Consider the following 19679-nt stretch of genomic DNA (forward strand, 5'->3'; position numbering starts at 1 on the left):
CAGCAGCAAATGAGAGGAATGGAAGAGACTAGTTTCCACTCCTTGAGCCAACACTGGCACAGGAATGCTGTAATAATAAATAGTAAGTGACTTTAACGAACAGGGTGTTTTGATGGTATGTTGCTTTTTGAATGATGTAAAAAAATAATCAGTGCAGCTGGTTATAGGGTGCTCTGATTTCTTTGTTTGAAACACTGCTGCTAAACAACAGACACCTCCAAGTTCTTTCCCTTTCTCTCTCTGCTCCCTTAGCCCTTCTGCTTCAGTTTCTCCATCTATAAAATGGGGATGTCAACTAACCTGCTTCACAGCAGCTCTGAGAGCATCCATCAGTTGATTTCTGTACAGTGTTTTGATGATGGTGCTTGCTAAGTATCACATTTAAATGCTCACGACAACTACAAACGTACAATATCCTGTACTTAACTGTCACTACGCTCTTTCCCTTCTCTCATCCAAGGCACGTACTCACGCAATAAGGCAGTGCCAACAGAAAACTGTTACAAAATTTGGGTTATTCATTATTTGTTGACATAAGTACCCATAACGTGCGATGTAATTTCCAATCACAAAAGAGTGCCTGGCCTCTGCTCCAAAGAACAGACAAAAGGAAAGAGGATAGTTTATAACGTCTGAGTAGAGTGGTCAAGGAGGTAAACATCCACAGCGAAATACTGCTTGATTATCCCAATTGCTCCCTCCCCACCCCTTTTTAGGTGGGGCGTAAAATTAGTTGCTAGCTCTAGTTTAAAAAGTGCAGCACAGATCTTAATTCTCAGTTCAAAGGCTCTAACTGCTGCTCACACAAATTAAGAAAAACAAAACAAACATGTCTGACAGATAACCTGTAACTCCTTGATTTTTCATCTTAAAAGTCACATAAAGCCTGAAAAAAATGGATAAGAGAAATCAGAATGCCTTCCCTCCCAATCACAAACAGGGCATGGAGCAGCTCTGTATCCTTTCCACAGACAGAATTCCAGCTCCTTGGCTATAATAGGGTGTATAATCCTGACATACCTATTACCACAAGGATTTGTGACCACTGAACCTGTGTGCGACTGCAGACGTACCAGATAATTCTTCTCCTGCCACTGACCACCCTGTAAGCCACATTCATCCTCCACAATGGGATACATGAGCCTGGCTCTGGGAGATTTTCACGGCGTGCGAGTTGCACAGGACCCCTGTGTGCATACCCAGAGTGTAGGGGTGCTATGGCTCTGTTGTACTTCCAATGCTTTGGGGACCTTCTGCAGTTCCAACACTTTTGAGTGAATTGTACTCTACTGAAGTCAACATAAAAAACAATGCCTCATCCTGACCCTGAGATATAATAAGGCTATATTTTTATACACACATGTAATAAAAAAGCAAACCAACCAGAGTACAGAAGATGCATTGGCATTGCGCTATTGTTGTCATCTGTTCCACAGGATATTCCCCAAGACAGAGTTTACAGGACACCAAAGGGTCAAGTACCAAGTCCCAGGTAGGCCTGTATCTGGCTGTAGTCATTGCAGAGCAGTCTGGAAAAAAACAACAACAAAAGTGAAAAAATAAAACATTTCCATCACAAACCTTACTACATTCCTGGGCACCGCAAAGACTTATTTTCCATATCCACTGCTGTCTACTAACTGTTAGGAAATTAAACACACTAAATTATTATTATTATGTGTACTGAGGTAGTGTACAATGTATTGTATTATGTGCATCTCAAAGATACAGCCCCACACCTGAGAGAACACAGGATCTAGATAGACAAAGGATAGGTGACAAGTGCGGAAAAGGGATGTAACATACAAGCAAAGTGATCGTGGGGACAGTAGGCAAAGAAACATCCCATTAGTTGCAGATTTCTCTTTGCTGGAAGTTACGCACTAAACTCCAACAACCCCCCTTCTGGCCCACAATCCTGCCCTCATCTTTCTTCCACAAGGTATATCATCATTTGATCCTCCATCCCATGTAAGGGCCTAATACAAAGCTCATTGAAGTCACTGGGGACCAGATTTACAAAGGCATTTAAGTGCCTAATGGGATTTACAAGGGCACCTAAGAAAGTTAGTGCCTAAGCCCCATTCAAGTCAGTGGGAGTTAGGTGCCTAACTTGTTTGACGCAATCTCACTAGGTGCCTAACTATATCTTTAGGTGCCTACATACTTAAATTTTAAACCTGGCCCTGGGAATCTTTCCACAAGCTTCAAAGGGATTCAGCTCTGGCCTTACGTGAGTGAACAAGCATAGCACCACAGTGCAACAGTGCCAGAATTTCAATTAATTGCATGAGTTTATAGCGCAATCATAAAAGTTCACTTGTAGGTCATTCATTTAATTTTGATCCATTTGGGTAGTGACCAAAAATCTGGAGTAGTTAGCTCTGGTGGCAAGTATGAAATGAATGTGTGGGCGCTGTCCAATTCTCAGTGCGCAGTTAATCAAAAAAACCCCACAAATAATTGCTTTTCACAGGCACCTCTATCAACTACCTTGAAAGACCAAGAACTAAATAACCCTCTTCGTGTCCTTGGAGGAGATCTTCCAGGCCAGTGTTCAGGCACAGTGGTGAGGCAGCACAGGATAAGTTTTCATGGCTTTATCTATTTTCTGGTTAAAGCACTGTCACTCTCCAGCACTGAAAATTCCATAAAGTGTTAATATTCTCACTTTGGAAAAGGCTTTGCTCATTGCAGAAACGATCAGAGGCAAACAAACAATATTTCAGTTCAGCCATTGTTAAGTCACAGGATTTTAAAGTAGTAACTGTAATGTAGTAATTAACTGCAAACTCCACAAAACTTGTGTGTGTAGCTGTGATGTGCTGCTTAGGCTGTTCAGTTGCAGGCCTGGATCCACAAAGCAAAACTGGAATGGTTGAAAAATTAACGAAATGAGGGCTATCCAATGCACATGAGCATTATTTTTTTGCAATAGTACTGCCCCGGACACACTCATTTTTCCTCTCTAATTCATGCTTCAAAAGGCACCAAGTTCCGGTCACCTGTTCTCCTGGCTGAGGTAAACCATCTGTCTTACTCCGACCCCTCTCTGAAGGGGTTGCTTATTTAAAAAGAAAAGCAAGGTTCTCCCCTCTCAGGATATGTGTGCTGCCTCTACATTGCATTATTAGAACCGAATATGATGCAAATCATGATCTATCCAAAGAGACAGGAAGATAAACCATTTGCAGTTGGGTGTTGCTTCAATTAAGAGCATCTGGTCAACGTTACAGTAGAGCAGAGGCTAAGGCACAGGGATGCCTGCAGAATAGACAGGCAGAGAACCTCTCTCTTTGTAGGAATCACTTTTGTGAATTCCTCAGTATTCACTATACCCACTCCTAAAGTTGCACTGCATTGCAAGAACCAATATTTGCTTATATTTTTGTTCCTAGTACCAGCGGCAGGCTGACCACTTCACTGGTTTAATTTTAGAGTGATTTTAGAGAGAGAATCAGAATGGGCTAGGCCTCACCCATGCCCGAGTCTTCATTAGATACTGGGTACGGTCACTTTGCACTCACTTAGATGAGACTGGAATGTAAAGCTAGGTGTCATCAGGATACTGACCACACTGCCTCACTAATTTCCCCTGAATGCAGGTTGGACAAAATAGGACCTTGTGGAAACACACATGACACAGAGCTTAGGTCAGACGAACAGTTGCCTATTACTACCCAGAAAGAAAACATACCTGCTCAGAGTATGCACTCAACAAAAGTGCCTCAGCTCAAAGACCTGAGGACTCCAGATACTGCTGGGAGTGCTTCACCATATCAAGGAAGTTAGTTAACCTTCCAAAAAATGAGAGCTCCATAAAAGGTTGATGGAACTGGAGAGATTATCTACATTAGAAAATGGTTGCTTGAGCAAGCATCTACATTATTTTTTCCAAGACATGCCAGTACTTTGTCTTCCCTCAGGGAAGCACTGACTGCTCCAAAAATGGCCACAACTCTTCTACACTGGCTTTAACCAGCCAGGAGGTACATGGATCTATCTTACTCTGTATCTCTGGACTTCTGACACTTATTGCAGCTCTGGAGATGTTGAGAAGCTGAAGCTCGGATTTTACCACTCTGCAAAACTTGGCGTAAAGGCTTAGATAGCCACCGCCTGACAGTTTCTTTTTCCCCCAAACAACCCACATACAGCGTTAAAAGAAATGTTTACAGTTAAAGCCCAAGTCTGCTGATATTTGCTACACTGCAGATATGATTCCCCCAAAGTTTACAAACTCACTGAAGAGAGCGGAACTTTTGATGTTAGCCCCCTCAGCTGTTAGGAAAGCTTAGACTCTGTCTACACCAGGGGTGGCCAACCTGTAGCTCTGGAGCCACATGCGGCTCTTCAGAAGTTAATATGCGGCTCCTTGTATAGGCACCGACTCCGGGGCTGGAGCTACAGGTGCCAACTTTCCAATGTACCAGGGGGTGCTCACTGCTCAACCCCTGGCTCTGCCACAGGCCCTGCCCCCACTCCACCCCTTCCCGCCCCCTCCCCTGAGCCTGCTATGCCCTCGCTCCTCTCCCCTTCCCCCCAGAGCTTCCTGCATGCCACGAAAGAGCTGATCGGGAGGTGCGGGGAGGGAGGGGAAGGTGCTGATTGGCAGGGCTGGCGGGAGGCGGGAGGTGCTGGGAGCCAGGGGGGAGCTGATGGGGGGCTGCTGATGTATTACTGTGGCTCTTTGGCAATGTACGTTGGTAAATTCTGGCTCCTTCTCAGACTCAGGTTGGCCACCCCTGGTCTACACTGTAGTTGGGAATGACTCTCCTAGCCCAGGTAGACCACTAAAAATAGCAGTGTGGATGCTACTGCTAGTCACCTGAGCGAGACCCTGGTCAGCCTGATCTGTCACCTGAGCTGCAATGTCCACACTGCTATTCTTAGTGTGCTAGCTGAAGTGGAACTAGAACAAGTCTGTCTACCCGGGCTGGGAGGCTTGCTCCCAGCAGCCACACAAACATAGCCTTACAGCCTCTAACCCGCTAGAAAATGTCCTTTTAAAGTAGAGAGAAGGGCACAAAAGCAGTATCCCATCATATTTATTTTTAGTGAAAACTGATGTAGCCATGAGGGAGAAAAAACAATCTCAGGTTCAGGGACGCTCTGGATTGCTACCTCTGAGCACTGACATGCTGTTTCAAAGAAGATGTAAAAGTACTGGAAGACTACACGGCATAATGGCTCAATGCATGAGGTGTGCTGTGCAATCTGACTTGACACGCTTTCTTTTTGAGTTCGGACATTTCCAGGTGCCTCAAATCCAAGTTTTGAAGAATTTTAGACAGTTTCTTTATTATTAACCCCCACTGTAAGCATTAGAGGAATAAAATAAACAAAAGTGATTTCTCCATACCAAACCCTAATTTACCTGGCATTGTTTACATTTACTCACCGTTCCATGAAGCATTTGACCTTGAATGATCACACACATATTTCTGTGTTTGTACTGGCACCGCTTACGAATACACTTCACTGGGCAAATTTAGGCTCTTGTGCACTGGCATGTGTTGCTTATGGTAACAGAGAGAAGGAAGTATGAGACAGCAGGCAGTGGGGAAAGAGATGTACGTGAGTTAGGGATGGACTTGCATGGCTCAGGAAGACCAAAATGCCACAGGTTGTTGTGACATTTCCAGCCCACACTGAAGGGGTGGGTGCTTATGCAATTCAAACTAAAACCTTAAACAAATACACCAATCTATTCAAAATCTATGTTATGCAAATTTGAGGTTAGTCACTAGGGTGCGTGGGCCTGGGGACAATTCCACCGCCCCACACTTGTCTGTCCACTGTGTCCTATGATGGTGACCTAACCACATCAGCCACATCATCAGGGGTTCGTTCACCTGCACATCTATCAATGTGATATATGCTATCATGTGCCAGCAATACCCCTCTGCCATGTACATTGGCCAAACCTGACAGTCCCTACACAAAAGAATAAATGGACACAAATCAGATATCAAGAATTGTAACATTCAAAAACCAGTCGGAGAACACTTCAACGGAGAACACCCCCGGGACACTCAATAACAGACTTAAAAGTGGCAATTCTTCAACAAAAAAACTTCAAAACCAGATTCCGAAGAAAAACTGCAGAACTGGAATTAATTTGCAAACTGGACACCATCAAATTAAGCCTGAATAAAGGACTGGGAGTGGATGGGTCACTACAAAAAGTAATTTTCCCTCTGCTGATACTTACACCTTCTTGTCAACTGTTGGCATTGGCCTTGTTAGCACTACACAAGTAATTTTCCCTCCCTTGGTATTCACCCCTTCTTGTCAACTGTTGAGAATAGGCCACTTCCACCTTAATAGGAATTGGCTCGTTAGCACTGACCCCCCACTTGGTAAGGCAACTCCGATCTTTTCATGTGCTACAATATATATTCTGCTTACTGTATTTTTCACTGCATGCATTTGATGAAGTGGGTTTTAGCTCACGAAAGCTTATGCCCAAATAAATTTGTTAGTCTCTAAGGTGCCACAAGGATTCCTCATTGTTTCTCCTGCAGCTATAACTGGATTGAATAGCCTTCCTTTGTATTGCCATCTCATGTGGGGACATCTCTTCTCCCTCAGCTATTCTTCTGTGACACTATGACACCTGTCTCAAGCAAGCACCCTAGGGTCCAGCAGAAATTGGTTACCTAATACAATTGTTATTTAACTGATGGCCTCTTGAACTCAGTGGGACTCTACAGATATAAGTAAGCAGACTTTGACACAAGGTTCAGAGAGCAGGCAGAGGGTGCCGCTATAGGCTTGCTTAGAGCACCTTTGACATACCAGCCTTCAGTCTGAGACAACAGGACACACAACAAAGGATGATAAACATCAAGTGCATTTATAATGCAATGATGTAAAACCAATAGTTGTTCCCATGGTCATTTCAAGAATCACTACTGCTTAATGGCATTTTTTAACCAAGTATTAATTTCAGTTTCTCAATATATTACAGCATTTCACACTTAACTTCTCATCGTTTTACAATCAGGCATATATGAGACTATTTGTCTTTACATCTTTCTCTTGGTCTTCCACAATCTTAATCCAAGGTTTCCAAAATGATTACCCATTGCAACTTGAATCTCTGCCAAGTTCTTACTATCATATTCCTAGTAAGGAAGTCTGGCACCCACTGGTAAGAAAATATCCGCATTTATCTGTGGTGTAAAACCAAGAGCAAAGAAACCTGACTACTTGTTAGTGGAAAAAAGTTTTCCAAATCCAGCATTGTCTTTTTTCTCTGTTGGGAAGTATAGGGTATTAAGCTCTTCAGGGTATAAGCTGTGGCCTTCTTTGTGCTTGCTTGGCACATTTGGGAAAATACCACAATATAAATAACAAATCTCCACATCAAAATATCCCCACATGTAATAAGACAATTCAGTTACCAAAAACAACAGAAGCAGAGACAAAAGCATGTTCTGTCAAGATCCATTCACCAGAGTGATTCTCCCAGGGGATCCTAGCTACAGACTATTTAAGATTTCAGAGTGTGTTCCTATGTCTTTTAATGACACCGAATATTGCTTACAGTAAGGACAAGAAAAGTCTAAGCAGTTGGTCATCTGTTGCTGGGTGCCTAAATAACTGCTGGTTGAGTTGGGATACCTAGAAAATGACCCTGTATATATACACTTCAAATACACAGGAGTAAAGCCTTTTACCCAGTGTAGTATGCTTCACCCATTGAACAGATTTTAACTCATTGTGAATTCAGACCATTATACAGGTACTGCAAATTGTCAGTTCAGTATGTGGGGCATGAGAGCGCCTCAGGTATTAATGGTAGTTTGCATAATTAAACCTTCATAAGGAGGGTTGAAAACAAGAGTGCAACTTGATCTTAAAATTCACCTCGAGATTTCTACTGCAGTTAATGGCAGTTTCATGCACATATCTGAACAAAATTTGGTCCACACCATTGGACACTGAATTTGTAAGACATGCCAGCATGACATTTCCTCTTCTGGAATAGCCTTGTATTGAATGCTGGGGAAAGAGATCATCATGAGTAGTGATGTATTCACTTTACTGAGTGATCCAGAAGCTATTCAGAGCTATCCTCTCATATATAATCAGAGCTATCTGATTCTGTAAATTACCAACCATGCTCTGCACATCACTACCTGGAAATGAAATCAGTCCCAAGAGTGACTCAATCACTCTTTAGAGTTCTGCTAATGTAGCATGACTATTTAAACACCAATGTATTTACATTAAGCCAGGAGAAAAACACCCTCTCACCCAACCTAATATTTACTTTCATTATTTCTATGCAATACCCAATGACCCAAAACATCATAATGAAGATAAAATGGATTTCTGTAGCACTCCTTGCCTTTGGGCAACTGTTTCTACTTGTTATGTGAAGATAAATGGCAATATTAATTTACTGATAAAATAAGCCATAATGTTTCAAGATCTGTAAAAGGCAGAGGGGATTGTGTATGGGATGAGGGAGGAATGAAGCAGATGCTCACCTGCATAAATCTCAAATAATTAATGCAATAAGAATTTCTAAGGTACATCGTCACTGTAGTATCTGCATACAATTGCTGTCAATTACATCACTTCACTGTGGTCCCGCACTCGCAATGCCACGTGTCGCCTGGGGAAGCGCATCGGCTACCGCTGGGAGTGGTGCGAGGAGTGCCAGGAGCTAGGAGTCCTGGTGCCGCAGATCAGGTCCAACGACAACACCACCGTCACCGCGAGCACCGGGGCATGCTGGAGAGGACCCTGAAGGCAGCCATCCATTCACTGTATATGGAAACCCTGAAGCGTAAACCGGACCAGGGTAAAGCTTTCGAACTGAGCAGCAAGTGGGACACCAGCAACCACTTCCTCGCCGGGGGCGGCTTCACCCGTTTCGCCGACTGGCGGTTCGTCCACCGTGCCCGACTCAACTGCATCCTGCTCAACGGAGCCGTCCGCCATAGGAACCGAGACAAGCGTTGCGGGAAGTGCAGCTACTCCAACGAGACCCTGCCCCATGTCATGTGCAGCTGCAAGCCCCACTCCAGAGCCTGGCAGCTGCGCCACAACGCCATCCAGAACCGCCTGGTGAAAGCCATCGCACTGCGCCAGGCAGAGGTTGCCGTGAACTGCGCCATCCCTCGTACCGACAGCCAGCTTTGACCTGATGTGGTAGTCACCAATGAGGCCCAGAAAAAGATCATCCTCGCCGACGTCCTGGTCTCCTTTGAGAGCAGGACCCTGGCCTTCCGCGAAGCCCGAGCTCATAAGTTGGAAAAATACGCCCCCCTGGCCAACCCCCTGAGAGCAAAGGGCTACAAGGTGCAGATGGATGCCCTGATCGTTGGAGCCCTGGGCGCTTGGGACCCCTGCAACGAGCGTGTGCTGCCGACCTGTGGGATCGGTTGACGCTATGCACGGCTCATGTGGCACCTCATGGTCTCGGACACCATCCCATGGTCCAGGGACATCTACATCAAACGCATCACCGGCCACCGACAGTACCAGGAGGTGTGAGCTGGTACGACATCGTGCATCAATTATGGGAAAGGGACTGAAAGGCTTTTTCCACTGGACCGTATGAACTGGAACCATAAACTCACTGAACATTAAATCCCACCAAATGAGGGTAAATCCATCCTCATCATCGTATCCACTCATTATACTCCACACCTGAACATAGCCATTATATGAACAACATATCCCCATATCTTAATGTCTGTACTTTGACCCGTTAAACTTTTACCCCCAATCGGGGAGATTGCAGATTATGTATTCCTTACGCCACCCGTTCCTAAACTGAATTTTGCACCCCTTGATAATCTGTACCTTATTCCCTGAAACTTCTATGCTTAAACTCTGTACCGTTTTCTTTTTACTTCAACATCATCTTAATAAAATTATTAAATCTGCATACAATTGCTGTCAGTGCAGTACTAATTTTCCATATGACTAACTGGAAAAAAATATGATTGCAAGGTAGTGTAATGGATTATACTGAACTACAGGTGGATTTATATTGGTGTGCCAACTCACCAGCCAGTGCTACAAATAAAGCTCCCACAGCAGCAGAATTTCAGGCTCTTTTTATAAGGTTGGATTTATTTCTCTGAACAGTCCAACACAAATCAAACAGATAAATTGGGTTCTGCTGCCTGGCCTTTTTCCAGCTCCTTTACCTTGACCCAGGGTCTCCTACAGGATCTCTCTCACAGCTGAGCAGCTTGATGGCCCTTTGTCTAAGGACCAGGTGACCTGCCAACCTGAACACTGGCCTTAGACCCATTACCTGGGAGGCAGTTAGTCAGTCACAGGTAGGGCTAAGCCCTCTGCCTTTAATGGGTCATCATCCCATGCCGTGGCTGTGCTTGACACTACATATTAACACAGGATCTCATCCAAATACCATTGAAGTCAATGGAAATAACCCTATTGATTTAAATAGGATTTGAATCAGGCCCTTAAAATGTGGTTCTTATCGCTGATGTCCTTTTTCATTAAAGTGGCCCTTGCTATTATTCTCTCTCTGTCAGATTGCTGTAATGCACCTTGAACTGTTCCAAATATCACTTCTACGTGCAGAAAAAAAGATGCCATTTATAAAGCAGGATCTTCTGTATGGAGGACATTACGGCCTGTGCTGTGTGATCTGCACTCACTGACAGCTGACTTCTGGGTGAAGTTTTAGTTAATGGCTTTGACTTACAAATGGTTTTGAACCTCCCTATATTTGAAACTGCTTCATTCCTCACATCATTCTATGCCAGTAACTGCCAGCCAAGGTGTTTAAATTAGCAGGATACTGGTTTACAAGAGGGAGGGTGGTTGTAACGTTGTCATCAGTGAGGGCCCCTGGACTCTGAAGTTTACTCCCCTCTTTGGTCCACCATAGCTTGGATTTAATGCTCCCCTCATCTGTTTCTCCAGGGATTTTCAGTAAAGTTGTACTGCTGATACCTGAGAGAACTCTTCAAAGCACAGAGGTAATCTGTAAATGTTTTTGTTTAAAATTATTGATTTCAATTATATAAATGTGCCAGGAGACTTCTGACTGGGTTATTTAAAAACTTTAAATAAAATACAGAATTATATCATCTTTGCATCCATCTGCTGTGGACTGTAGGCCTATAAAAGCAGACATGTAACTCAGGAATGGTAGTTATCCTAGAAACGTACATGCCTTCCTCACCCCCATCACAGCAGTATCAGGCCTCCTCAGAATCTTTATCATCCCAAGACCCCAGCAAGGCAGGAAGTACTATTATCCCCATTCTATCATTGGGGTACTGAGGCAGATGGCCAGATTTGATTTCAATGGGACTTAGGTGCTTAACCTGTTCAGGTTAGTGTCGTTTCCAAACCTGATACCTATCTGCATCAGCAGCATCTAAGTACCTTTGTAAAAGACTTGGTGGGATGGTTCTCAGGACACCCAGGACCAGGAGTCACCTTGTTACCCTCTGTCACCAGCATGAAGGAGTCTTGCTTGTGGTAACTGGGTGTCAGTTCCCTAACCTCACCAGCCTTCAGCCATTCAAGCACTCTCCTCTGGGCTATGCCAGCCCTATCTTTGCCTTGCAGATTAACAATAGGTAATAAGCGTAGACCCAAGTTCATGTTTTATTATTTTGTTTTGGGCTGTAACCACCAGTTGTTTCCATGACTTTCTCTCACTTCTAGGTAAATCTTTATTCTTTCTTAAATAAACTGGCTCTTGTCTTATAATAAGTGCTCACAAGTGCTGTGTGGTTTACAGGGGCAATTGTTTAAGGCAAAACTGGTAAACACGGGTACACTGCCCCTTGAGGGCAGAGGATCTGGAATTTCTGTGAGTAGCCAGTGTCAGGGGCTGGATATCACAAGGGAGCAATTCAAGAGGACTAAGGTGCACCTATTGTTAACCTGCAAGGGGAAAGAAGAGCTGGCATAAGCAGGCGAGAGTGCTTGACTGGCTGAAGGACTGGCAAGGTCAGGGAGTTGACACTCAGCTACCACAAGCAAGACTCCTCCTGACTAACGGAAGGGAGTAACAAGTTGACTCACAGTCCTGAGTACCCCAAGAACCGTCACAGTGCCTCAGAAGCTTTCCAAGCTCTGCGATGCATATCAAACAGCAGCCATGGCCTATTCGATTTTATGTTTAATAATGCTGTAATTAGCTAACCAATAATCTATAAACAAATGGCTCTACCATAGAGACAGCAACCTGCAGTAATAAACCTTTCAGATCAGGAGCAGAAATTCAAAATTAATGGAGTCAGTGTAATTACCACAGAAACAAGGAGGCTTGGCTCAACTATTAGCAGCAGGAGACTGATCTCTGCTGAGAGTCGAATATAAATCAGCAGAATGATGTAATCTTTCCTGAAGGGAGTTAAGATATGAATAAACATCTCAACAGATGCTCAAGAAAACATCGGCAACAATCTGGAGACATTCTTTCAAGTAAAAGAGAAACATCCTGCTGCGTTCACTTTTTTAGATATTCAAAAAACGAGTTCTGATTGTTGTTTCTGAACTCTTTTCCCAGCTGAGTGTGGTAGGATTATGCTTCTATCACACGAAAGGAGGCAATTACCAAGCTTTCATATTTATAAAGGTTTTCTACTGATTATAGCCACCAGCCTTGAAAATATGATTCACATTCAAAGTCGTGACGAAAGAGTACACAGCTATAGGTCATTGGTTTACAAAGAAAGCTCAAGTGGGTCTTAAAAAAACAAGTTCCAATTGAGTAGAAATAGCCAGAAGATATTATTTATTATCTGTACTGAGGTAGCACCTTACCGCTCTCAAATCATAGACCAGAACCCCACTGAACTAGACACTGTTCCAATACATAATAAAAAAGCCAGGTCCTGGCCTGAGGCATTTACAATCTAAGTTTAATAAAAGAGACGTAGTAAAGGACTCAAAATTGCACCAAAACCAAAACTCTGAGACAACGTACTGACACAGAGGACATTACATATCCTGAATTTTGTGTGTGCTTGCGGTGGTGGCAGTCACAGGGATGGGGACATGGACAAGTCTCCCATGCTCTTTGAGATACAAGGGCTCCAGTTTTATTTGTCATTTTGGATTCAGGAATTTTCTACTAAGCATGTCCCGTTGAAAATCTGTCTCTTTATTCCCTCTCCTAGCTTATATTTTTCTCCCCTCTTTTCTGCTTCCTCCTATTTCCTCCTGGCCCCCGGATTTACAAGGAGCAGTGTTCCTGTATAATAACCTACCAAGCAACAGTTTCAAACTGTAACATATGACAAGGACTTCCTTGTTAATTTCAGGCTCTTCAGAAAGTAACTGCTGTGCATACACAATGCCCAAATAGCTCTAAATCTGAGCTCTGTGTTTTTCTCAGTTGGCACGAAGAGGAAAATCTGGGAAGCTTGAAGCTAGGCAATATATTTAAAGACATATGACAAACCCTTATTCAAGAAGCACAAAAGTGTGCAAAGGAAAGGGTTTGGAGTCCTGACATGTAGTCTTGGCTCAGATTTCCTGTTTCCTTGGGAAAGTCGTTTAACTCTTTTTGCTCAGTTTCCCGATGTGTAAAACAGAATCAAAATACTTAATTACCAGAGGTATGGTGAAACTTACTCAATGTGTGTAAAGGACTTTAAAAACCTCAGATGAAAGATTCAAAGTACATTTTTTTTAAATCCTCATTTTCTGCTACTTCAGTGCTAGCAACAAAGCCCACATCGCAGTTGCCTGGAGATATTAATCATGTGGGTGACAACCTAAACAACTTCAGATGCTTCATATTCTCTTAAAGTGGATACTTCTGCAGCAGAAAATAACCTTAATCACAGCAAGCAGAAACCCCTGTTAATTTGGCTCTAACCTGTGGTCTCCTATTCCTGCCACTCCTTTGAGTACCCAGCCTTTCTCAATTTCCTTGTTAACTGCAGCCAAAATCCTTGCAGCACTTTATGGGAAGGAGCATCTTTATGAACCACTATCTTTGACTAAGTGCTCCAAGTCTTTTGCCCCAGTTCTATCACCAGAGATTTAAATTTTCCTTGTTTTGGAGAATGGTCCCACTAGGTTTGCCCCATTAACAGGCTGAGGGTATGTTAAGGAAAGCAATGTTTATTAGACGAAGGCGAGTAAAAAGCAAAATGACTGTATGCCATAAGGCTTGTCAGAAAATGTCATCAAAACACAGGGGAAGTGGGAGGGACATTCATGAAAAATATTGTGTGCGTTGTTCTCCAGCCAGCTTTAGGAAGCATTATAAAATCATAACTAATCCAGAGGAGTGAAGTTCTGGAACAGCCTTCCAAAGGAAACAGTGGGGGCAAAAGACCTATCTGGCTTCAAGATTAAACTCGATAAGTTTATGGAGGAGATGGTATGATAGGATAACATGATTTTGGCAATTAATTGATCGTTAACTATTCATGGTAAATGGGCCCAATGGTGTGTGATGGAATGTTAGATGGGGTGGGATCTGAGTTACTACAGAGAATTCTTTCCTGGGTATCTGGCTGGTGAATCTTGCCCACATGCCCAGGGTTCAGCTGATTGCTATATTTGGGGTCGGGAAGGAATTTTCCTCCAGGGCAGATTGGAAGAGGCTCTGGGGGGTTTTCGCCTTCCTCTGCAGCATGAGGTCACTTGCCGGAGGATTCTCTGCACCTTGAAGTCTTTAAACCATGATTTGAGGACTTCAATAGCTCAGACATAGGTGAAAGGTTTATTGCAGGAGTGGGTGGGTGAGATTTGGTGGCCTGCATTGTGCAGGAGGTCAGACTAGATTGTCATAATCCCTTCTGACCTTATTATCTATCTATCTGTAAGTCTATGACTAGGTATCATTGATCAACCCCACCGGTGCAGTCTCTCTGCAGTAACGATCACGGAACCATTGCACTTCTTCTGGCCACTGCAGCACTGTAAGAACCACCTTGTCTCTACCCAAACTCTTCGAAAATCTTGACCAAAAATGGAAGACTAGATGCATGTCAAACACTGGACAGACTGTCCGCATTAATAGCTGGCTTCAGAAGTGAAGGCTATGCACATGGCTCCATCAGACCAATCAGCATTCTGCACAGCAGCAAAAGCCCAGAAATGCCCTGTTAGACTTCAGCAGGCGGAGATGGCATAGATCCAAACCACAAGTTGTGGTGCACAAATTCTCCCATCACGTCCCAGAAGCTCAGCAAATGACACTCTTCAGACCAGCTTGCAAGGGTAGAAGCAAAGAACCTCTTCCTTTCCTCCTGCACAGCCACAGCGTAAGAGTTTCTCAAATCTTTGTGCCCCAATCATTTGGCTTTAGCATGAGACTGCTGCTACTGGGGGACTCCAGCTATTTTTTCATGCAGTATGGCGGCAAATAAAGCCAATCAAGTTTAGGCTTGAATGTACTGTACAAGTCATCACGTCAGAGATCAACAAGAACATAGCCTCTGATCTGAGGCACTGAGGAAACCTCACCCAGGTCCTGCCCAGACATGCTCCCTATGGGGCAGCTAGCATTGTCAGTGACATCAGCTGCTCCTTCAGTTTCAGTACTCTCTTTAGGCTGAGGATTCTCAAATTTACCACCTCATCCCCTCACCCATTGCTTATTTCCCTCTCTCCAAATGTCTCTTTCACATCTCTTGCTAGATCAGGGGTGGCCAACCTGTGGCTCCGGAGCCACATGCGGTTCTTCAGAAGTTAATATGCGGCTCCTTGTATAGGCACCGACTCAGGGGCTGGAGCTACAGGCGCCAACTTTCCAATGTGCTGGGGGGTGCTCACTGCTCAACCCCTGGCTCTGCCACAGGCCCTGCCCCCACTCCACCCCTTCCCGCCCCTGAGCCTGCCATGCCCTCACTCCTTCCCCTCTCCCCCAGAGCCTCCTGCACATCACAAAACAGCTGATCGGGAGGTGTGGGGAGGGCGGGGGAGGCGCTGATTGGCGGGGCTGCTGGTGAGTGGGAGACTCTGGGAGCGGGTGGTAGGAGCTGCTGGGGGGCTGCTGATGTATTACTGTGGCTCTTAGGCAATGTACATTGGTAAACTCTGGCTCCTTCTCAGGCTCAGGTTGGCTGCCCCTGTGCTAGATGATACCAGGGATTATCCCATGTATAACATGGCCAAATCATTGCTTTTGCTTCTCATTTCCATCACCTACAGTAACTCCACTGTGCTTCCAGCCACCAAAGCTTCCAGTTTCAGAGAGAAACCAAACACAGAACTCATGTTCTCCTCCCCCCCACACACAACATCCATATTCTGTGACTTATTTTTCTATATACCCTGCTAAAATTCCTTCCCACTCTGATCATGTCATCCTCCAATTCCTCTTGCTTCATTAGTCATCTTTCTCCCTTTCTGAGTCTGGTTCCAGTTTCTCAGCCTCACATTCAAAGACTTGCACAACAATGACATTCAAAATGGCTGGGTGTATGAGTCAATTACGTATCACAGGTCATGTCATCCTGCCTTGGCCACATGGGGAAAGTCAGGTTGTCCCACCAGAAGAATGCTCTGGAAGGAATCTTCCCCTCAGGGAATAGTCCTGAGAATTTTGTTTTCCTTTTGTTAGTCCACTAGTGGAGATCTGAATTCTATTATGGCACTGTTAATGGCTCAGCCACACTGGCCTCCAGAACAGACTGACGTTTGGTCCCAAATCTCCTTTTGCATGTTTCAGAATTACATGTTCCAAGGAGAAATTGCTTTTGGTCGAGTATCAACAAACTTTCTCTTTAAACCATGAGACATTCAACCAGTCTATACTTGGACAACTAAAATTACACATTATTACTGGCAGAGAGGCCTTAAATAGTTGTCTTGCTAAAATGCTGAGACCATATGACAAAACAGCCAGACAGATTACAAATATATTGTAGTCAAACCTCTATTATCGGTCGCTCTCCTATAGTTGAGGTTAAAACCAGCTTTCTGTTTAAAGCTTGGCTCTTCTAAGTGTTTTAAAATTTGGTGAGTCTCAGAGGGGCACAGGGCATGGTTAGGGATCCACATTTAGGGCTATTTGACCAATGCGTTCTCCACACATAGTCTCTCCCAAAAAACAGCTTTTTAAAAGTTGATAGATTCTGACAACCTATTTTTGCTCACAGATAGAGATCAAGCCAGGGCTCAGATCACTGCACCAAGGTCTCAGGGTTACCCTAATAGAGCGCATGGCACCCACCAGACCTTTGGGAAAAATCAAATTAAAACCTTTTTTGAAAAAGACTTTGCTTCTCCAGTTAGGCATGCTAAGACTCATGAGCCTACCGGGTACCTAACTGATTATATTTAGCATGTCCACACAGAGGAGTTAACAGGACTATTAGCCTTCAAAGTTCCACACCAGCTGGATAGTTCAAGGGGATAAGCAGTAGTCCGTTGAACTTGACAGCGTCAGGCTTTGTCTACATTGGCACTTTGTTGGCAAAACTTCTGTTGTTCAGGGGCATTAAAAAAAACTCCCCCCGAACAATAAAAGTTTTACCGACGAAAAGCATCGGTGAGGACAGTGCTTTGTCGGCAGGAGTGCTCTCCTTCTGACAAAGCTGCTGCCACTGATGGGGGGTGGAAGCTTTTTGTTGGCAGGAGAGCACTGTCCAGCCGACAAACAGCACCTACATTGCGTGCCTTTTAGCGGCACAGCTGTAGCGGCAGAAGCTGTGCTGCTAAAAGCCTCGTAGTGTAGCCATAGCCCTAGTTAAAGAGAGTCCCAGAAATTTGGAAAAGGTAGGATGGCATATTGCCAAAACCTGTCTCTGTAAGAGGGATTCTTTATTTTGGGGGAATGTATTTGTAGAAGATATTTGAATGCTTGCTGGCAGGAGAGGGGCATTTTAGAGGTGGAGAAGTGGCGAAATAAGGGTGAGGAGTTTGAGGCTGTATGGAAGGTAGGAGGATGCATAGATAGTAAGGTCAGAAGGGACCATTATGATCATCTAGTCTGACCTCCTGCACAATGCAGGCCACAGAATCTCACCCACCCACTCCTGCAATAAACCTCTCACCTATGTCTGAGCTATTGAAGTCCTCAAATCGTGATTTAAAAAGACTTCAAGGAGCAGAGAATCCTCCAGCAAGTGACCCGTGCCCCATGCTACAGAGGAAGGTGAAAAACCTCCAGGGCCTCTTCCAATTTGCCCTGGAGGAAAATTCCTTCCCGACCCCAAATATGGCGATCAGCTAAACCCTGAGCATATGGGCAAGATTCACCAGCCAGATACCCAAGAAAGAATTTTCTGTAGTAACTTAGATCCCACCCCATCTAACATCCCATCACAGACTATTGGGCCTATTTACCATTAAAATTTAAAGATCAATTAATTACCAAAATCATGTTAACCCATCATACCATCTCCTCCATAAACTTATTGAGTTTAATCTTAAAGCCAGATAGGTCTTTTGCCCCCACTGCTTCCCTTGGAAGGCTATTCCAAAACTTCACTCCTCTGATGGTTAGAAACCTTCGTCTAATTTCAAGTCTAAACTTCCCAATGACCAGTTTATATCCATTTGTTCTTGTGTCCACATTGGTACTGAGCTTAAATAATTCCTCTCCCTCTCTGGTATTTATCCCTCTGATATATTTATAGAGAGCAATCATATCTCCCCCCTCAACCTTCTTTTAGTTAGGCTAAACAAGCCAAGCTCCTTGAGTCTTCTTTCGTAAGACAGGTTTTCCATTCCTCAGATCATCCTAGTAGCCCTTCTCTGTACCTGTTCCAGTTTGAATTCATCCTTCTTAAACATGAGACACCAGAACTGCACACAGTATTCCAGGTGAGGTCTCACCAGTGCCTTGTATAATGGTACTAAAACCTCCTTATCTCTACTGGAAATACCTCGCCTGATGCATCCCAAGACCTCATTAGCTTTTTTCATGGCCATATCACATTGGCAGCTCATAGTCATCCTGTGGTCAACCAATACTCAAAGGTCCTTCTCCTCCTCCATTACTTCTAATTGATGTGTCCCCAGCTTATAACTAAAATTCTTGTTATTAATCCCTAAATGCATAACCTTACACTTCTCACTATTAAATTTCATCCTATTACTATTACTCCAGTTTAAAAGGTCATCCAAATTTTCCTGTATGATTTCCTGGTCCTTCTCTAAATCGTCAATACCTCCTAGCTTAGTATCATCCGCAAACTTTATTAGCACACTCCCACTTTTTGTGCCGAGGTCAGTAATAAAAAGATTAAATAAGACTGGCCCCAAAACTGATCCCTGAGGAATTCCACTGGTAACCGCCCTCCAGCCTGACAGTTCACCTTTCAGTAGGACCCGCTGCAGTCTCCCTGTTAACCAATTCCTTATCCACCTTTCAATTTTCATATTGATCCCCATCTTTTCCAATTTAATTAATAATTCCCCATGTGGCATGGTATCAAACACCTTACTGAAATCTAGGTAAATTAGATCCACTGCGTTTCCTTTGTCTAAAAAATCTGTTACTTTCTCAAAGAAGGAGATCAGGTTGGTTTGGCACGATCTACCTTTTGTAAAACCACGTTGTATTTTGTCCCATTTACCATTGACTTCAATGTCCTTAACTACTTTCTCCTTCAAATTTTTTTCAAAGACCTTGCATACTACAGATGTCAAACTAACAGGCCTGTAGTTACCCAGATCACATTTTTTTTTTCCTTTCTTAAAAATAGGAACTATGTTAGCAATTCTCCAGTCATACGGTACAACCCCTGAGT

At 43.8% G+C, this 19679-nt stretch overlaps 1 protein-coding gene across 2 annotated transcripts in view; it reads right to left on the reverse strand.

Annotated features, from left to right (window-relative positions):
- RNF144A (ring finger protein 144A) overlaps window positions 1–19679 on the reverse strand; it is a 99009-nt gene that overhangs the window by 36784 nt on the left and 42546 nt on the right. For both annotated transcript variants that reach the window (XM_073336079.2, XM_073336080.2), the window contains exon 2: window positions 1384–1529. In XM_073336079.2, the coding sequence (XP_073192180.1) occupies window positions 1384–1529 (146 nt within the window). The remainder of the gene's footprint in view (window positions 1–1383; window positions 1530–19679) is intronic.

Source organism: Lepidochelys kempii, chromosome 3 (assembly GCF_965140285.1).
Source record: "Lepidochelys kempii isolate rLepKem1 chromosome 3, rLepKem1.hap1, whole genome shotgun sequence".
Taxonomy (NCBI): domain Eukaryota; kingdom Metazoa; phylum Chordata; order Testudines; family Cheloniidae; genus Lepidochelys; species Lepidochelys kempii.